This window comes from Phascolarctos cinereus, unplaced genomic scaffold (assembly GCF_003287225.1).
Source record: "Phascolarctos cinereus isolate Bilbo 61053 unplaced genomic scaffold, phaCin_HiC Scaffold_5;HRSCAF=322, whole genome shotgun sequence".
NCBI classification, from domain to species: Eukaryota; Metazoa; Chordata; class Mammalia; order Diprotodontia; family Phascolarctidae; genus Phascolarctos; species Phascolarctos cinereus.
The window spans coordinates 392,035,260-392,056,729 of record NW_027555958.1 but is presented as its reverse complement, the minus strand read 5'-3'; the positions used below and the strand labels follow the sequence as shown (position 1 = coordinate 392,056,729).

The 21,470-nt window shown below is 35.3% G+C and overlaps 1 protein-coding gene across 1 annotated transcript in view; it reads left to right on the top strand.

The window, feature by feature from the left end:
- Positions 1-21,470, top strand: part of CDC73 (cell division cycle 73) — a 145,207-nt gene that overhangs the window by 8,461 nt on the left and 115,276 nt on the right. The window contains exons 4-7 of the mRNA XM_020984445.2: positions 2,197-2,259; positions 2,347-2,399; positions 12,698-12,786; positions 17,464-17,680. Coding sequence (XP_020840104.1) covers positions 2,197-2,259; positions 2,347-2,399; positions 12,698-12,786; positions 17,464-17,680 — 422 coding nt within the window. The remainder of the gene's footprint in view (positions 1-2,196; positions 2,260-2,346; positions 2,400-12,697; positions 12,787-17,463; positions 17,681-21,470) is intronic.

Here is a 21,470-nt window from a genome sequence, read left to right as displayed (position 1 = left end):
ATTGTTTCATTATTTGACTTTGTAACCCTTGTACCTGGTATATATTTAAAAGGGCTTAACACATATCTGATTGATTTGTTTGATCAGTTTGGTTGGAGATGTTTCTGTGAACATAATGGGAATGGGGGATGAATAGAACTGAACAGAAAGTTGTCAGAGCCTGTTTGGGATAGACGGGAAAGCCAGGATAGAAAAAAAAGGCTGTGAGAGTTTGGGTGTAGTTGGTTACAAGGTTTGGAACAGTTTTTTTATGTAATTGTCTTACTTTCTTACTAGACATTGAACTCTAGGAGGGAAGAATCTGTGGTCTTATTTATTTGCCTTGTACTTTGTACCATAGGCAGTTTACTTCATGAATGTTTGTTGAATTTATTCGTTAGCAGCTTTCATATAAATTATGAGTCAGAGGTTCTCAAGCCTATTTGGCCTACCACCCTCTCTTGAAAAAAAAAATATTACTCAGCATCGCCCTTTGCATCATTTCAAAAAAATATGAATTTTTTTAAAAAAATGACACATCTTAAATTTAATAATTTATTTAAATTTGTGTTTCTTTTCCTGCATGGAAATTTTGATGATGTACTGTTGCATCATGTATTGTAAACAAGTTATTACACATACCTATTCCTGCCATTACACGCTGGACTTTCTGACAATGCACAACGCACTTGCCTGCCAACACTTGCTTGTTAAGACGTGTCAGTGGACTTGACCACTGATTGGTTATAAATTGCATTTTACATGTTTATTTGGAAAATAATGTAATCACTATGACTTTAACTCTGTTACACAGCAGATGAAATATGTATAAACGGTTTTTCAAAATTTTCTTCTCTTCTTTATGCTTCCACTGCCCCTTTATTTTTATTTAATGCCCCCAATTGCACTCGAGGCTACTACCACACCCCTGGATCATTCCAGCTCCCCTAGGGGGTGGTATCACCTACCTTGGGAACCTTTGGAGGTGGAGACATTGCTAACAAGAATATTGTAGTCTAACATTTTCTTCTATTGCCAGGTCTCACATTAGGGAAAATTTTTGCATCAACTCAGGTTAAAACCTTTTTAGCATTTTCTTTCCAGAGTTTGCAAACCTCTAGCAAATATTCTTTTCTTCTATTTTATTATCTACCACTTATTTTATAGAGTAGGAATTCTTAATCTTTTTGTGTCACGGACCCTTTTGGTAGTTTGAAGCCCTTGAATCCCTTCACAGAATGATATAATTAAATGCATAAAATAAAATATTTAGAATTACAAAGGAAAATAATTAAGTTGTGTTACTAAAGTATGTCTTTTAAAAAGTTCACAGACCTTAGGTTAAGAAGCCTACATATCAATTTGGTAATATCAGAGTTTTTTATTTTTTAACCATTTTTTTTTCCTACCTATTTTAACAAATTATTAAATGGTCACAAAAACCTAAAAACAAATTGCTGCTAAAAGAGCTTTCCATCTTATATAAATTGAGCTTTTAAAAATGAATATAGAAACATTAAAAAACACTTAAAATGGACCCGAGTCAGGTGAAAAAACAGAAGGTCTTAAAGATTCTTAAGATAAATTTTCAGTTGTTTAATGAACAAAAATAGATGCTATCTTTGTTTAGAACATTAGCTTCTGAGAGAAATACAACGATAAGTATGACATGTTCTGACTTCATGGAACTTCTAGATATGATAGATGCCCAAATCTAGATATTTCGTAGATAGGTTTATATTACATATAATTTTATAACATTCGTAATCAGGAATCTTTTATAATGAAGGAATTTATATAAACCTTTTATAAAAGGAGACAGTATGGTATAATGAAAAGAGTACTGGATCTGAACTCAAAGGAAATTCTCTACCTGTATACAAATGATTTAAACTTCCTGGACCTCAGTTTCTTCATCTTTAAAATAAAGGGGTTGGACTAGTTATCCTCTGAGGTCACCTCTAGTTCTGCATCAATGATGTTGTAAACTGCCTGTCTTTTAAATGAAATAATGCTAGAGAATCTAAGAGAAGTAGGGGTTTTCATTGAGATCTGCAGGATGGTGAACCTTTTTTGGTTGATGGACTGGGGTATTTTCACCAGAGTTATCAGGATGTCATTTTTAAAGATCAGATGAAACAGTGTGAAAACAAAAGCCTCATATCAAAGCAAACTGTGAATATTGAACTTTCTGAATGAGTCTTTTTGAATCTTTAGCAACATCTGCAAGTATCGACAGAAGTGCACCCCTTGAAATAGGCCTTCAACGATCCACGCAAGGTATGTCTCAAATATTATTACATTCACATTAAATTCTAGTTCATTTGGAAGCTGTGTACTTAAAATTATCCTTTTTTTTTCTTAAAGTAAAAAGAGCAGCAGATGAAATATTAGCAGAGGCAAAGAAACCACGAATTGAGGTAATGATTATAAAATGTGATTTATTGTTACAACAAATTGGTTATGTTTGTATTTTAATTTTTTGTGAATTATAAAAACTCTGGGTATTAAGCCTTATTTACATTTTTACATGACTATATTCTGCGTATTATTAGTTTGTATTTTTCTAAACTTAAGGCTACTGTATACATATGTATTTCATATATCAGTATGTTCCACACACTTGTCATTTTCATATGTGTACTTCATATATGTATATTGCTTCATATTAATATGCCATACTAATGTTAGTGAGAACTCACATTAGTGTTTTAAGGTTTGTGAAGTGCTTTATTCACATTGGCACTGAGGGATACCTAATACAAGTGTCCTTAAGAGAGAGAACTTGAAACACTGAGAGGTTAAGGGACTTGCTATCTAGTTCAGGAATTCTCTTTATAATCCCCTTTTCAGACATTGCCTGAAGACCTCTAGCAAGATATAGCCTACTGTTCCCTATGACAGCCTATTATATTCTTTCAGCTCTATTAAGTTTCATCTTATTAGATTTAGCCTAAAGTTATAGACTGCCAAAATCCTTTTGGACCCTGACTCGATCATTCACTGTGTTAGCAATTCCTCCTAGTTTTGTATTCTTTGTAATTTTAAGAGGCATGACATGTATGCTTTTATCTAAGACATGGATAAAAAATGTTGGGATCCTGGTTTTGCCACATGCTACATATTTGACCCAAGGTAAGTCATCTAAGCTCTTTAGGTTTCAGTTTCCTCATCTATAAAATAAGGAGGATTGGGTTGTCTTGACTACTGAGGTCCCTTTCACCTCTCTGTTAAATAGCATAGATTCGTAGGGCACTTTTCTGAGACTTAGTCCATATTAAACCCAAACTACCATTTGGGTCCAGCCATTTAATTAGTTTTAGTCCTAAGTCTCTTGACTACAAATCTATCACTTTGGGTATTTGTCCTTGATCATTTAGTTTGTTTTCAGTTTTTCATTGTATATGTAGTTCTGTCTTGAATATCTTTGTACATGTTGTTATTATTTTTTCTGTATTGGTTGTTTCTTTGAAGTATATTCCCCAAACTAGACATATCTGGCCAGAGGATATGAATGGTGTTAAAAATTTCTGTTACTTTTTTTCCAATGCGGCTACCCAGAAAGATCAAGTTATAATAATTAGATCTTTATAGTTCCCAAATGGCTTTCACAAACATCATCACAGTATCCTAGTGAGGTAGGTAGGGCAAGGATCTTTTCTAATAGATGAAGAAACAGGCTTAACATAGTTTTGTATTGCCCCTTTCTACAAAATAGTGGTAGGATACAGACTAGAACCTTTGTCTTCTGACTCTTGGTCTGGTGTTATTATTATGATACTATATTGTGCTGCCTTGCCAAGAGGAAATTTAGGTTTGACGTAAGGGGAATTATGATAATTATCCAGAAATAAATCAGGCTTCCCCATATGGCAGTAGATTCCCTTTTACTGGAGTCTTTAAGGACAGGCTGAATGACTATTTGTTGGTCATTCTAAAGAGGGCGTTTTTTTTGTTCAGGTGTGCGTTGGATTAAAAGACTTGTAGTGTCCCATCCACATACCAGCTTGGAGCTGAAGTTCCCCAGAGATTTGTGCTTGGCATGCTTATTGGTTCTAAGATTGATGGCTAACACACTGGATGATGAAATCAGGATTCACAAAGATCTAAACCAGCTAAAGACATGGAGACAAATCTAATGTGATGAGATTGAATAGCAATAAATGTAGCATTGTTCCTACTTCCTTTGGGATCAACATGAACAAATCTAATCTCTTCTATGAGATTAGAAGGTATGTGATATGCCTTGATTTATTGAAGACAGTTATTGTATATCACCTCAGTTTTCTCTTTGGACTAAACATCCCTAATTTCTTAAGCATAATTCAAATATGACACTGTCTCAAGGCTTGGCACTTTTATTGTGGTTACCTTCCTTTTGAAGTTCTCCAGCTTACTATGTTCCTCAAATGTAATGCCTGGAACTGAACACCATTTATCCATAAAATTTTATCTTTTTCTCTCTGTCCCAGTGATATGTCCTTTCAGAAATTCTTCTTGGATCCTGACAGTTATCCAACATGTTAGTTATCCATCTTAGATTTGTGTCATCTACAGATTTTATGAATAGCTCAAGGCCAAGCATAGGGTCATCTAGTTTAAACCTTACTGGATGCATGGATCCCTTTTATGGTATCCTAAACTTGATGCTCTTCTAACCTCTACTTGGGTACTTAGAGTGATGGGGAAATTTGCTATCTCCTTTGACAATTAATTCCATTTTTAGGTACCAGACTTACTTTGTTCAGGTTTACCTGTGGTTTTACATTCTTTTAAGAGGCACTTGAATGTTAATAGAGAATCTTGCATTTGACACATTCTTTTTACCTCTGGAATGTTTTATTTCCTTTGAGGAGCCTTTAGGCTTGGACCGACTGCTCTTTTATTATCCTTCCCTCTTCTTTTTTTCTTTCTGGAATAACTTTTTACTCAAATCCTCTTGGGGAAACGAATCAACCTTTCTAATTCCTTTCCAATCCCATTGTTTATGAAATGAATGCACAATAATTTTTTTAGGTTTTTCTGAAGGTTGTTTGGTTGTTTTACTAAATTACTTTAGTAGCTGTAGGGAAAGGGAAGCTGGGATTTAAAATCAAATCTTTGGATATATAGCAGGGAAGGACCTTGTAGGTCATCTAGTTCAGCCACCTTATTTTAGACCTAGAGAGGTTATGTGATTTAGTGACTTGTCCAAGATTGCCTATTAATTGATAGAGCCTGAATTTAAATAGTACAAAACTAAGGGGAAGAATAAAACATTAGAAATCTTTTTTTTTCACCAATCTCCGTGAAAAACTGATATTTAAAAGAAAAATTTCTCTAAGTCTTTATAAAGGCTTAAACAGAAGTTATATATAGAGAAATTCAGAGTAATATAAGAATTTTCGAAAACAAGAAATTGTAAACAAAGTAGATACACATTGGTTTCGGAATAAACAAACAAATTGTGGTTGTTGTTATTGTTCAGTCCTTTCAGTAGTGTCCAACTCTTTGGGGTTTTTTTGTTTGTTTGTTTGGGTTTTTTTATATAAATTTATTTATTTTTAGTTTTCAACATTTACTGCCACAAGATTTTGAGTTCCAAATTTTCACCCCATCTTGCCCCTCCACCACCCCAAGATGGCATACATTCTGAATACCCCTTCCCCTAGTCTGCCCTCTCTTCTGTCTCTCCTCCCTTCTCTTATCCCCTTCCCCTTCTATTTTCCTGTAGAGCATAGACTTCTGTACCCCATTTCCTGTATTATTTCCCAGTGGCATGTGAAAACTTTTTTTTAAACATGTAAAACATTAGAAATCTTAAAAATAATAGGTAACCCTGGTTTTTACTGATGTGTAGAATTTATCATCAGTGTGGTAGGTAACCTTGATTCTCTGTTCATCCTCATTGAAAGCATTTGACAGCATGGCTGTAAACATCATGATAAAAAGCATTGGAGCAAGCATACAGCCTTGTTTTACTCCATTGGTGACTGGAAAGGCATAAGAGCATTGTCCATTATCCATAACCCAGGCAAGCATGCCATCAAGAAATTGACATACAATCCTGATGAACTTCACCAGGCAACCGTATTTTGACGTGATTTTCCGTAAGCTCTCATGAATGGCAGTATCAAAGCCCTTGATCAGATCTGCAAACATTGTACAGACCTCCGTTCTGTTCCTGGCATTTCTCCTGGAGTTGTCAGCAGCAAACACCATATTGACCATTACTTGGCCGTCTCTGAAGCCACACTGGCTCTCGGGTAGATGACTACCTTCCAGGTGAAGAATCAGCCTATTAAGGAGGACTCTGGCAAGAAACTTGCCAGCACTGACTTAAGAGAGAGATTCCCCCCTTCCCCTCCCATGTGATTGTCACAGGATAATCTATTTCCTTTACCTTTATAGACATGGACAATGGAGGCATCCTTTAACTCCTGGGGAATAACCTCCTCTTTCCATATAACCTAGAAAATTTCATTCAGCTTTTGTATGCACAATGGACCCTCTGCCTTGTAAATCTCAGCTGGAATAGAATCAACACCAGGTGCTTTGCCACATGAAAGGAGCTTAATGACATTCAGAACCTCTTCTTCAGTTGAAACTTCAGCTAGGGAGGGATTGACTTCATCCTGAGGTAAACCTCAGTGGCCTCAGCATTGATTGATGATGGTCTCTTGAGAACGCTATGGAAGTGTTCAGCCCATCTCTCTAGGATCATGTTCTTAGCACTAATCAATGTGGCTCCATTAGCAGTGGGTAGTTGAGATGCACCATAGGTCTTTGATTTGTAAGTAACCCTCAGGGTATCATAAAAGTGCTTTGGATTGTTACTGTCAGCATAAAACTGAATTTTATCTGCTTTCTTACTGAGCCAAGAATGCTGCATCTCTCTTAAGCTTTGCTTGTACCTTACTTCTGCTTCTTCTGCTTCTTCTTCTACTTCTTCTTCTTCTTCTTCTTCTTCTTCTTCTTCTTCTTCTTCTTCTTCAATTGGGGTGAAGTGACTTGCCAGGGTCACACAGCTAATAAGTGTCAAGTGTTTGGTCTGTGGCCCAATTTGAACTCAGGTCCTCCTGACTGCAGGACTGGTGCCCTATCCACTGCACCACCTAGGTGCCCACTTGTACCTTACTTTTGATGGAATTAAATCCTGCCTCCTTTTTTTTTTCTTTTTAAATTTCTTTTGATTTATCAGCAATCACTTCCATAAGTTTTTGAGTTTAAAATTTTTCTCCCACTCCTTCCCCAAGATGGCACACAATCTGATATAGGCTATACATATACATTCCTATTAAACATATTTTCATATTAGTGATGATGTAAGGAAGAATTAGAAACCAATAGGAGGAACCACCAGAAAGAGGAAACAAAACAAAACAGAAGAAAAAAAAAGAGCAAATAGTATGTTTTGATCTGCATTCAAACTCCATAGTTCTTTCTTTGGATGTGGATAGCATTTTCCATCATGAGACCTTTGGAGATGTCTTAGATCCTTGCATTGCTGAGAAGGGCTTAGTTTATCAATGTTAGTCATAGCACGCACACAATGTGGCTGTTACCATGTACAACGTTCTCCTGGTTTTGCTCATTTCACTCAGCATCAGTCTATACGAGTCTTTCCCAGTTTTTCTGAAGTCCACCTGCTCATCTAAATGCTGCCTTCTTAGAGATGGATGAACTATCCTGCTCGTAAACCCTGTGGAGTTCTTGTTTTTCATTTAGTAGCTTCTGAATTTCCTCATCATTTTCATCAAACCAGTCTTGATGTTTGCGAGTGTTCTGACCCAGATGAGCAAATGCAGTGCTATACACCAAATCTCTGAAAGCTGTCCACTTCTTTTCTGCTTCACTGTTGCCAGTTGTGTGTTGGCTCAACTTTCTCTGATGGCAAATTCTTCAATTTGAAAAGGCTACAAGCCAAGACCAAAATGGAGGGTATCTTGGTACATGATTTTTTGTTTGCAGATGATTGTGCACTCAGTGCAGCCTCTGAAGCTGAGATGCAACAAAGTATGGTTCAGTTCTCTACTGCGTGTACTAATTTTGGCCTAACAATTAACACCAAGAAAACACAGGTGCTCCATCAGCCACCACCACACCATCTATATATGGAATCATTGGTTACAGCAAATGGAGAAGTTTTGAATGCCATGGATAAGTTTACTTACCTTGGTAGTGTACTTTCCAGAGATATACACATTGATAATGAGGTTGACATACACATTGCCAGAGCTAGCTCAGTGTGTGAGAGGCTCCGAAGGAAAGTGTGGGAAGGAAGAGATATTAGACTGACTACCAAACTGAAGGTCTGCAGAGCCATTGTGCTGACCTCGTTGTTGTATGCCTGTGAAACCTGGACAGTGTACCAGTGGTGCCATGCCAGAAAACTAAATCACTTCCATTTGAATCGACTTAGGAAGATTCTGAAGATCACCTGGCAGGATTAGATACCAGACACTGAGGTCTTTTCTTAAACTAAACTGCCAAGCGTTCAACTCTGCTTCAGGTGGCATAATTCCCATAGGCTGGCCATATTGTTTGAATACAAAATGTATGTTGCCAAAAAGACTATTTTATGGAGAACTAATACAAGGCAAGTGTTCACATAGTGGTCAGAAGAAGTGGTACAAGGACACTCTCAAGGTCTCTGTTGGGAACTTTGGAACTGATCTTGTGACATGTGAGAGAGAAACTGGCATGGGACCCCTCAGCATGGCGTGCCCACATCAGGGAAAGTGCTGCGCTTTATGAGCAAAGCAGAATTGAAACAGCTCAAAAAAAAATGTAAGATGTGCAGTTTTAGAGAATCTACCGCAAAGGTTCACACAGACTATTTGTTCCCAACCTGTGGCCAAACATTCCATGCTCATATTGGTCTGATTAACCAATCTGGCACATTGAAACTTGACTCTAGCCTAGTCATATCATTTTGGTCCTCTTCGAGAACCAAGGACAATCACCAATCAACCAACTGATATGTAAATGGAATTAGTTTTGATCTTTCATAACTATTTCCTTTTCCCACTAACTCATCCTTTTGGTTCTTTAGAGTTTGTTCAACCCAACCACTGCTCTCTTTTTTTTTATTTCTTAGAGGAACTTAAGATTAGAGATTTCTCTTCTCTCTTTGATTAGGATACAAAAAGAACTTTCTCTTTTCCTCTTCTGGCTACTTGCTACTGTGTAGAATAATAAATATTAGAGTTACCCTGCAGTGTGACAGTTTCAAGTGTTCCTCTGTCATTTTTTTTTTATAATCCACTGCTTTGACTAAAAACTTAATTTTAGTTTAAGATTCTTAAATTTCTTGAATTCTAACTTCTTAAATGTTAATTTGATAGTCAAAGAATATGATACCTAAAAGTCAGGTAATTTAGAATGATACATAGTCATTGAATCTTAGAGTTGGAAAGAATCTCCCAGAGGTCATCTAATCCAATCAAGTAATCAAAGAGCAAAACATCCTTTCATGAAATGTTCTTCTAGGCCAACCTGGAAGATCTCTACCTTATTTCCTGTGAAGGCAACCTGTACCAGTCATGAACAGCTCTGATGACTTGGATGTATTTTGATTTGTTGAACTTAAATCTTCATTTAAACTTAGATTTATTGCTTCTAGTTCTGTCTTTTGGACCCAGCAGAACAAAGATAATTCTATACTTCTGCATGACAACCCTTTAAATATTTGAAGCTATAATTTTTATCTCCCTAAGTATTTTCTCCAGGCCAGATATCCCCAGTTCCCGTCAACTCATCCGTACATGGTACTCTTTCTGGTTGTCTCAACATCCTGTTGACCTTCCTCCAGAGATACTCTATTTTGTGAATGTTCTTTGAAAAAAGTGTCCTGAAATAGGCATAGTACTACAATTACTGTTTGACTGGGGTAGGGTACTACCAGAATACTCCACCTATCTTACTCTTGGTGCCTTCTAGTGTCAGCCTTTAGAGCTTAATGGCTTCCATTTTATACCATTAATTCATATTAAGCTTGTAGTTCATTAAACTTCCAAGTTCTTTTTCACATGAATGGGGAACTAGCTATGACTCCCCATCTGGTATTTGTGTAATTGACTTTTTGAACTTATGTATGATATGTTTATTGTAATTCAGTTTTATAATATTAGATTTCTCTTGGTGTGTAAGCCTTTCAAGATGTTTTTGAATTCTAATGCTTTTGTCCTGCATGTTAGCTGTTTTAAGAATGTATATTATTTGAAGGCAGCTAGACAGTGCAGTGCTGGGCCTAGAGTCCGGAAGATTTTAGTTCAGATCTGGCCTAGACACTTAGTAGCTGTGTGACCCTGGGCAAGTAAGTTAACCTTTGTCTGCCTCAGTTTCCTGAGCTCTAAAATGGAGATCATAATAGTACCTACCTCCTAGGATTGTTGTGAGGATCACACATTTGAGATTTGTAAGGTGCTTTAGCCCAGTGCCTGGCACATAATAAGTGCTTGGTAAATGTTTATTCTTTCCTTTTCTTCCGTGATAGAAAGCACAAAGAGTAATAGTGTGGGGTTTTAATAAAGAATTATAAAAATGAATAGTGGACATGTCATGTTGAGGGGATAGATTTTATAATAGTTTACTTTTATGAAAAGGACGAAAAGATATCATACCTCTTCTAAAATTTGAAGTCTTATTTTATAGTTTGGAGAATAACTCAGTAGTTAATATGAAAACATTTCACAGAGTTGTTCTTTTACTGAGAAAAAAAGTGTAGCCAAAAGTTGTTCTATCTTTTTGGCTTAAGTGGTCTACCACTGATATAGATGGAGAATTATTTGCTTAAACTATGGAAATACATTTTGCCCTCAGTTCTCCCAGTGTTCCCTATTTTTGCTTTCCTTTTTCTTACATTCAGTAAACGGGATGGAACTTTGTACAAGTTATTAATAAGCTAAACATGGAGAAAGTAGGTGCTTTTAAAAAAAAGTGTGGGGTTTTTTTGTTTTTTGTTTTTAGGCAGTTGGGGTTAAGTGACTTGCCCAGGGTCACACAGCTAGTAAGTGTCAAGTGTTTGGTCTGAGGCCGTATTTGAACTCAGGTCCTCCTGACTCCAGGGCCGGTGTTGTATCCACTGTGCCACCTAGCTGCCCCTATTTTAGAAATATGTTTTGCATCTTCCCCAAAGTATAGGAATACAGATTTAGAGTTAGAAAGAACCTTAGAGGTCATCTAGTCCCAGTTCCTTCGATTTTATAGATGAGGAAACGGAGGACCAAAGAGTTTATGTGACTTGGTCAAAACCATATTGGTAGTAAGTAATAGGGCTAGGATTTGAAATTGGGTTTTCTGATTCCAAATCCATTATATTCCATTTATTGGACTGCTTTTAAAATTTTAAAGATTTAAGGAACCTTAGTAGTTTTTTAGTCCCATCAACTCATTTTACAGATGAAGAAACTGAAGACTGAGAGGTTATGATGAGGCAATAATTTGAGTATTTGATATTTGAATCAAATATTTGATCATTTAAATATTTGAACCAAAGTCTTCTGGCTAAACTCATAGCTCTTTCTATACCAAGTATTTAATATTTAATTAGTTATCTCTCATGCTCTGGCAGCAACAAGACTAAAGGCTTATCTTATTACTAATAATTCCATCATTCTTTAATATCTTTTTAGTCTGCTCTGCATTTGCACAGATTTTATGATGTAACATTTTATTGTCTTGGTTCTAATCATGTAGCATAAGAAATCCTGCCATCATATTCTAAGCATAACAGACCTGTATTTTTTAAAAGTTGTATTGATATCTTTTTTGTTTTTACATCACAGTCATTTCCAAATGTACTGTATTTTCTTTCTGTGAGCCTTTTCTTGTAGGAAAGAAAGAAAAATAACATAGTTAAGCAGAATCTGTTAACAAGTTGATCATTTTTGACATATTCAACATTCTACGTTAGACCTTCCTTCCCTCATGAAAGTAGAAAAGTACATTTCCTCATCTCTTCTTTGCTCTAAAGCTTGATCATTTAAATTACACAGTTCAATTTAATTTTATTCTTTCCATTTACATTATTGTAGTCATTATGTATATTTTTTCTTTAAGTTTTACTTTCCTTGTCCTGAATCAGTTGATACAAATTATCCCAGGCTTTTTCTGAATTCCTAGCTGCTTATGGTTCAAGAATATTCTGTTGTATTTTTTTAAAGTTTTATATAGCTTGTGCTTTTAAAAATATCAGTGTCATTAGCTGAATGAATAAAAGTCACTGTGCTAAATCTGATCTGTAACAACATAACATAATTTCAGATTGAAAAGAGGCAAAAATATTTTGATGGCTAAATTTTTGGTATCACCAGGAAGTACAGCATCTGTTATTTCATTTGGAAAAAAAAAACTTAATGGCTTGTTAAATATATAGTCATTACATTGATATATTTCTTTAGTGAAAGAGTAAAATTTGTATGAACCTTAAAGTCTACCTCCTATCTAAGACTTTAATTGGTAGAATGTATATGTGTTCCATGGTAACTACAGATTTATCTTAATTCCTTATTTTATTACAGGTATATTTTGCTTATGATCTTTTAGCAAGTCCAGTATGTATTTGTGATCATTTATATTTTGCACTATGCAATGTTGCCAAGTGATAGTTACCCAACTTAGTAATTACTGGAGACCCTAATGGAGACTAAAAAATATAATATTCAGCATAGGCATTTTATATTAAGAATGAAATAAAAGTTTTGCTTCATAACTAATCAGCTTTTAATGTTACTAGGATGAAGAGTGTGTGCGTCTTGATAAGGAGCGATTGGCTGCTCGCTTGGAGGGTCACAAAGAAGGGATTGTACAGACAGAGCAGATTAGGTAAGGAATTTCCTCAATTTAGATTGACCTTTTAATACTCAGGAGTGTATATGTGGATAGCTCCACTTTTGTGTAGGTAGTTTAACATTTAGTTTGACTTTACTATTAATAAATTGCCTGTATTTTTGGCTTCCATGTATACTTGCCTAGTAGAACAAGTGGTGGGCTGCTGGGTCCATTGTATTAGATAAACTGAAGTCCCTAATACATGTGCTTCCTGAAGATGATTTCCTTGACTATTTTATCCCACATGTACATCTTTACCTCTTCAGAACTCCCAAGACTTCATTTTGAATTTAAACCACAAACTGCCTTGTAATTGTTACCTAAGTTATTTTTGTGTGTAGATCACTGTTCCAACTAGATAATAATTCCTTTAAGGACGAGGTCTCATAGAGAGCCTTCCTAGTGTTGAGGTACTCTTAGATTTAATCAGAGAAGGAAAATTATAGCAGGCAAATTAAAAAAAAAACACCTCTTGTAATCCAATTGTGTCAAACTCAAAAGGAAATTGGAGCCACTAAACTATATGTAAGGATCCCTGGGGGTCACATACTGACTTAGTTTTAAAATGCAATATTATCAATGTTTTATTGTATTTTTACTGTTAAATATATCTCAATTACATTTTAATTTGTTTCAGGCCACACTCAGAAGCATTGTTAGGCTGTGACTTGGACACCTTTGTTGTAGTGTATTGTGTAATGCGTTGACTGTGGTGAAGAAGAAGGATTGCTTTCTTTGGGGAATTTTTAAGGCAGTTGCTAGGGAAGGAGTGTTGACATTTACCTGAGAGTGTTGAGGTAACAGTAGCAATAGTGAGGGGTGTGCATAATGACACTAAACATACCTCACCATGGAAATTACCCTTCTAGGTTTGGTGTAGGAAAGATCAGACTGACCCTTCTATTCCTCCAAAGCATCAAAGCTTTTGGTCCTAGGGTGCCTTTACATTTTTTTTTGGAAGGATGTTTTTATTTTATTTTTTCTCAATTATATGTAAAAACAATTTTTAACACTTTTTTAAAAATAATTTTTGAGTTCCAAATTCCTTCCTTCCCTCTCCTTCCCTTCTTGAGAAGGCAAGTAATTTGATATAGATTATACATGTGCAGTCATGTAAAACATATTTCCATATTAGCCATGTTGCAAAAAAGAACAGACTCTCCCTCCCCACCCCACCCCCCCCAAAAAAAGAAAAAAAAAGTTTTAAAAAATGTGTTTCAGTCTCTATTTAAAACTCCATTTCTGGAAGTAGATAGCATTTTTCGTCATGAGTCCTTTGGAATTCTATAGTATTACTGAGAATCGCTAAATTATTTGCAGTTAATTATCGTATAATATTACCATGTACAGTGTTTTCCTGGCTTTGCTCACTTCACTTTGTATCACTTCCTATGTCTTCGCAGGTTTTCCTGAAACCATATCCTACTTGTCATTTCTTATAGCACAGTAGTATTCCATCACAGTCATATACTACAGCTTATTCAGCTATTCTCTAATTGATGTGTGTCTCTTCAGTTTTCAGTTAATCCCCTTTATATTCCTAAAAATTATTGTGAGCCCCCACAAACTTTTTATTTATATGGGTTATATGTATTGATATCTACTGTATTAGAAATTTTTAAAATGTTAATTTATTTAAAAATAACAAGAAATTCATTACATGTTAACATCAACTTTTTAAATGAAATATAGTTTTTCTAAAACAAAAAAATTAGTGAGAAGAATGGCATTGTTTTAAATATTTTTGCAGATCTCTTATCTGGCTTAACAGAAGACTGTTCAATCCTTACCTGCTTCTGAATTTAGTCTGTTGCTATATGTTTTGGTTGTTCTGATATTATTATCATGAAAATAGTTTTGACCTTGTTTAAAGGAACCCTCAGGGGGTCTTCAGGCCACACTTTGAGAACCACTGCTCTAAAATATTACCTTAAACTTAAAATCTTCCGTATTTCTAGGAGGACTGGGCAGATAATTTCTGTTTTTTACTTTTTTCTCTTACATGTGTCTTGAATCAGTTATTTAATCCATGCACAAATAAACATTTTGCTTTATGCCTTATGCTTTAAAAATTTTTTTTTTATTTTCAACATTCACTTCCATAAAATTTTGAGTTATCAATTTTTTCCTCCTCCCTCCCCAAGACATTGTGCAGTCTGATGTAGGCTGTACATATGTATTCCAAATTAAACATATTTTCACATTAGTCATGTTGTAAAAAAGAATTAGAACCAATTGGAGGAACCATGAGAAAGAAGAAACGAACAAAAGAAAAGGGCAAATAGTATGCTCTGATCTGCATTCAGACTCCATGATTCTTTTTCTGGATGTGGATAGCATTTTCCATCATGAGTCTTTTGGAGTTGTCTTAGATCTTTGCATTGCTGAGAAGAGCTAAGTCTATTAAAATTAGTTATCCATGCCTCATGGATTTAAAATTGTTTAAAAGCTGCACAGATATATCTTTTATAAAAATCATGAAGTATAAGTAATGTACTTTGACCAGGAAAGTTCACTTTTCATTTTCTAATGCTACCATATTTGTAACCTATGTTGTTTTATTTGTGTCTTTGTTAAGAGTGTCTCTAATGTCTCTCTCACATGTAAAAAAATTGATTAGATATTGAAATTTTGTTTTAGGAAAAGTAAGAAAAATGTTGTTTTTAAGCTGTGCAATTGTATATCTTTTCCTAGAGGGAAAAGATTATAAAGTATAGTCCAAAGCCAGTCATTCATCTGCTGTGTACTGAGCTGAGTTTGTACATATGAATAAGTGAAAGACTCCTTAAGGTGTCCCAAGTACGTTAGGTTTCAGACTCAGGAGATTTCTCTGCCAGTGTCTTTCAGATAAAAATATCCAATGAATTCTTACATCTCATGAAAACAGAATTTCATTGAGTCTAAGATCTTTGTTTCAGCCAAATAACCCCAAGTTGCCATTGTATAAATCTTATACATTGAGAATCAGCAGATTTTTATGTTTTGTATTGCAGAACACTTGTTTTGTAAGCAGTGTCAAAATAACAGTCCTAAAACATTATAGCAGTTCATTTTACTCTGCTAACCCATGAAATTCACAAGTTCCTAAAAATTCTTTGTGAAGAATTACTTTATATCATAGTTTGGAACTTTGAAGTAAACTTTTAGGAAAATCAGGCTTTTAAAAAATATATATTTCTTTTCAGAAGTGGAACTTTATTGTTCCCAGAGATGGGATGAGATTAATTAGTGTTTTTTTTTCCAGAAAATATGCCATTTAACATAGGTATCTGGACTTAGTGAGCATATGTTTTTATAAAAAAAAAAAAAGTTGAATTGTATGCTGAGTTTACTAGTAATATCCCGCATTTCTTTCTAAGGAGTTATTGATAGACTATTTCATTATGTAGTCCTTATTTGTAAACACCTTTCAGATTGGACCAAAATATGTTTGCTTCATTAAATATTCGTTAAGTGCCTACTCTGTGTGAGGTGTTGTGCTAGGCTTTTTTTGATAGAAAAATAAGTATGAACTAGACTTTGCTCTCAGTCGGGGAGAGGTGGAGGGGGGGACCTATATACAAATATTGAGGAGCAGAGGGGAGAGAGAGAGATGTATGAACCTATCATACCCTTTCTTGTCATCATTTTTAGTCTCTGCTTATCCTCTTTGTCCCCCCTTTCTACCCAAAAACATCCTGATCTTTCAAAATCTTCACTTGATTTTACTGTATTCTCAAGTTATTGTCCTATGTCTTGCCTCCCTTTCACGTCCAGATTTGTAAAAAATCTGTCTATGCTTGTTGCTCCCCTTTCCTCACCTCTTACTCACTTTTCAATTCCTTCCAGTCTGACTTCCAGTTGCACTACTAAATTGAAACTCTCCAAAGTCACCAGTGATTTTTAATTAAATCAAATGACTTTTTCCTTAATTCTTATCCTTCTTGACCTCTGTAGCATTTGACATTAACCACTCTCTTCTAGGTACTCTCACTTCCCAAGCTTTTTTTGATACAAGTTCTTCTTCCAGTCTGACTACTCATTTCTAGACTCCTATTCAAGTTCATCTTTCATATCCTGTCCCCTACGTGTGGGCATATTCCCGGGTCTGTCTTGGGCCTTTTGTTTGTCTTCTATTTTTCCAGTATTTCTCTCTTAGATGTACTCTATGTTCGAAATCAACTGGCCTACTTTCAGTTGTTTGTGGTACACAACATTTCTTCTTTGGATAGTATGGCACTCATCCCTGGGATGCAATGTTTTTGCACTGAAGCCACTTGGAGAGTTCAGCTCAAGTACTGCTTCATGCAAGAAGCCTTTCCTGAATCCCCAGTTTTTGTTGTTGTGTCCCTTCCTGAAATAACTATTTATTTTGTTTATATACATTTTAATAACTTATCTGTGAATATGTTCTGTATCCCAGTAGCATGTCCTCCATGAGGGCAGAGATTGTTCTTGTTTGTCTTTATATTCTAATTGTCTGGCATAGTGCCTATCACTTGGGGGACACTTAATAAATACCTGTTGAATTGTTGAAGGAAGAGTCTAAGAAGAATTTTAATTTCTGCTGTTTATGTTTGCTGTCTCTTTAGGGAAGAACTTCTAAATATAAAAAAATGTTACCATAATTTATCATAGGTGTTTTATTTTTTTTTTTTTGATGAAAAATAAAATCAATGTTTCTGTCTTTAGGTCCTTATCTGAGGCTATGTCTGTGGAAAAAATTGCTGCAATCAAAGCTAAAATTATGGCCAAGAAAAGGTCTACTATCAAGACTGATCTAGATGATGACATAACTGCACTTAAACAAAGAAGTTTTGTTGATGCTGAGGTAGATGTGACCAGAGATATTGTGAGTCGAGAGAGGGTATGGAGGACAAGAACTACTATTCTGCAAAGCACAGGAAAGGTAATCTTTTAAAATTTTAGTAATTACATGTAGTGATTTTGTACTCTGGTATCATCCTTTTAACCTGGGATTCATTGTACGTTTGGTTAAAACTGGATGCTCATGAAACTGAGGTTTCTAGTTCCATTCTTTTATAGATAAACTAACTTTGCTCTTCTGTTTTGTAGCCGCCTATCAGATGTGTTTAGTCTACATGCCACCATTTTTCTTTGTTGAAAACAATTATTTCTTTATTTCTACTTAATTAGCTGAAATTTATATAGTGCTTTTAAGCTTTGTAAAATCTTACAATATACTTTACCTGGATCTTTTAACAACTAAACAATTATTTAAATTTAAATAAACAAGGCACTGTAATAGATGCTGCGGTTATAAAAATAAAAATGAAACAATATCTGTCAAGGAGTTCATTCTACCGGGAGAAAACTTATGTATGTCATAAATTGGATCCTTATTACACTTGTATGAGGTAGGTGTTGCAGCTATTATCTTGGCTTTATAGATGAGAAAACTGAGGTTCAAGGAGGTGAGGTTGTTTGCCTGAGTTTGCACAGCCAGTAAGAATCAGAATTGGGACTTAAACTTAGATCTGCTGAGTTCAAATCCAGTGTTCTCTTCATTACATCACAAATTATATCTGATAAGGAAGGCAAGCAGTATTGTTTGATGATAATACAACATATAAGTGATATTAGTGCTAATCAGTGTTAAAGGTCCTTTAGTGATCATATTTACCAAAAGTGATATTACTTTTTGATTAAAGGCAGAACTTCAACAATTATTTCTGTAACTGGTACTTCTATATCTTTTAATGGTGATCAATCTTTAAATAACATCACAACTCCTTAGATGTCTTTTAAAAGTCATAAATAGGTGATACTTTGTCAAGTTTTATTGAAATATAAATAAACCTTTAAAAAAAGCCTTACCTCAGAGAAGAATATATGTAAAATACTAATTATGGCTCCAGACTTGGTTTCATTAATCTTAATCACTAGTCATACTTGAGTTTAAATGTATGTGTGAGTCAGTTAATAATAATTCAGTTATAGTGTCCTGGTTTGGTATTTTGCAGCTCTGCTTTTTGATATTACAATAGTAAAATTATCTTTCTTCTTGGAGGATTATTTCATAGATGAACCTTATAAATGAGAAAAATTATCTATCCGTATACATTTGTGTACCTTCATGTCTAATTCTCTCTCAAAAGTGTTGGGAGCATACTTGCCAAAATTTTTCATAATTGTTGGTCAAGGACTTACTTGTCTTGGGGTCAGTGATGATTAGCAGAATAGTTGTAAAACTTGGAGATTTTAGCAGTATTACCTCTGTATTATCAAAACTGTATTATCACTTTTGGTGATTTCAGAAATTTAGGAGGTGATTATGTGGCTGGCCATTGCCATATTATAACATTCAGTTATAATATCTTTAACTTTTCTTAGATAGGCCCAGAGACATATGTTTGAAGAAGTACTTGCAAATTTAAAAATTTATCCAAGGACCTATATTTTATATCTTTTCTTTGATTGTCACTTTATGTTACAGCTCTTTAATTCAGTATAATACTGTGTTAATTAGACAAGGGTAAGGGTCTGCCTAACCATCTTTCATATGGCTGTAGTTAACTAAAATCTTTAAAATTGAAGTTCAGACTTAATACTTTCGTCTTTGTATGGAATCAGCATATTTTCAGTCTGCATCATTTTTTAAAAAATACTCCATTTAGTATAAAATTTATGAATTTTATTTTAGATATCGCTATACTTCTCTAGACCATTATTCAATTAATCAACTAGATTGATAAAGCATTAAATAAGCTCCAGGTGCCAAGTGCTGTGCTAAACTTGGGCAAACAACCTTACCTCCCTGAGCCTGTTTTCTTCCATATAAAACCGAGATGGTAATACCTGCAACATTTACCTGACATAGTTGTAATTCGAATCAAATGTGAAGAGGGAGTTGGAAAGATCCATGGTTGTGTGGCTGGAGACACTGAGAAGTGCTGTGGAGGTCTGGAGCTAAGTAAGATGAGGCCAAAGCTGGCACATCAAAGCTTAGGTGGAATAATAAACATTTATTAAGCTCCTGCTGTGTGTGCCAAGCAGCGTACTAGGTTCTATAAACACAAATATAAAAAAATGAAACAATGTGTACATTCAGAGAGTTTTGCACTCTAATATGGGAGATAGTGAGTTCATATATCAGTTTATACAGACTATCATAAAGAAGACAAATACAAAGTAGTTAACAGTAAGGTAGTATGGGAGAGACAGTGCTCACAGTGGGATTTGGGACAGGCTGTATAGAGAAAGGAGTACTTGAGCTGCCTCTTTGAAGATTATTTATTAGACAGAAATGAGGAAGGAGGACATTCCTATTGTGGAGGAAGGCCAGTACACAGGCAGAGAGACAAGATGGCATGTCTCTTGAGGAATAGAGAGAAGGCTAGTTTGGCTGGATTGCAGTGTTGCAGAGGGAGAAACATAGAGTGAGGTTGGAAACATTTGAGGTTGGGGCCTGGTTGTGAAAGACTAAAATCTCAACAGAAGCGTACATATTTTTAAACTGTAGGAATTTATGGAGCCATTGGAGTTGATTGAATAGGGGAGTGTCATCATCAGACCACATTTCGGCAACAGTGTGTAGGATGGACTTGAGGCATAGAGGCTATTTATGAGACTTTTGGAATAATCTAGGCAGAAGGGGTTGAGGACTGAACTAAGGTGGGTAGTAGCAAGGGATTGGATGTGAGAGATGAGAGGTGAGATAGCATGGGGAGGTAAATACATTAAGGTTTAGCAACTGATTGGATCTGTGGGACTGAAGGAGAGTGAGGAGTGGAGAATAATGTTGAGGTTATGACTCCACATTACCCAGTGCCTTTGGCAGTAGTAGGGAAGTTTGTAAGAGGGATGGGAGGGAATAGATAATGAGTTTAGTTTTGGACAAGGTAATTTCCAGGACATGCAGTTTGAAGGGTCCAGTTGGCAAGTTGATAATGCTGGACAAAAGCTCAGGAATGGCCAGTACTTGATATATAGATCTGAGTCACCTGCATAGAAATGATAATTAGTCCCATTCGAATTGGTGAGGTTACCAGGAGAGAGTATTAAGTAAGTATGGAGAGGAAGAGAGAGACACAGAGTAGAGCTGCATCCAAAAAAGGAGAAATTAAATTGGGCTGTTGTTTTCTTTAACAGTCTGTTAAAATATTTTGCATTTTATTGCGATAGTGGTATTTTGTGATTTGCCGAATATTTCAAGTAGTCTTTAAAATATTGGATAATACTTTGTTGAGAGGCAGAATATAATAGTGGGTGGAGTGCTGGCCTTGGGATTAGAAAAAAACCTGGGTTCAGCTTCCACAACTGACACATACTGGCTGTGGAGCCCTGGGCAAATTATTATACCTCTCAGACACCCAAGTAGGTCTTCAAAACTGCAACTTGTAAAATAGATAACAGATCACTATTGATAGAGTTTTCCCACTGAAAATTCTGTGTACCAATGAAATTACAGGTCTGGTTTCCTTACCCTTTCTAAAAAATTAATGATTCTTCAAATATTCTTTAAATCTGTAATTTAAAAGATTTGGTGAATTAATTTTTTTTTTCCTTTTTTTTTGGCTAGGCAATGGGGTTAAGTGACTTGCCTAGGGTCACACAGCTAGTAAGTGTTATGTGTCTGAGGCTGGATTTGAACTCAGGTACTCCTAAATTCAGGGCCGGTGCTCTATCCACTGCGCCACCTAGCTGCCCCCCCCTTTTTTTTTCATTTAAAAGCTATA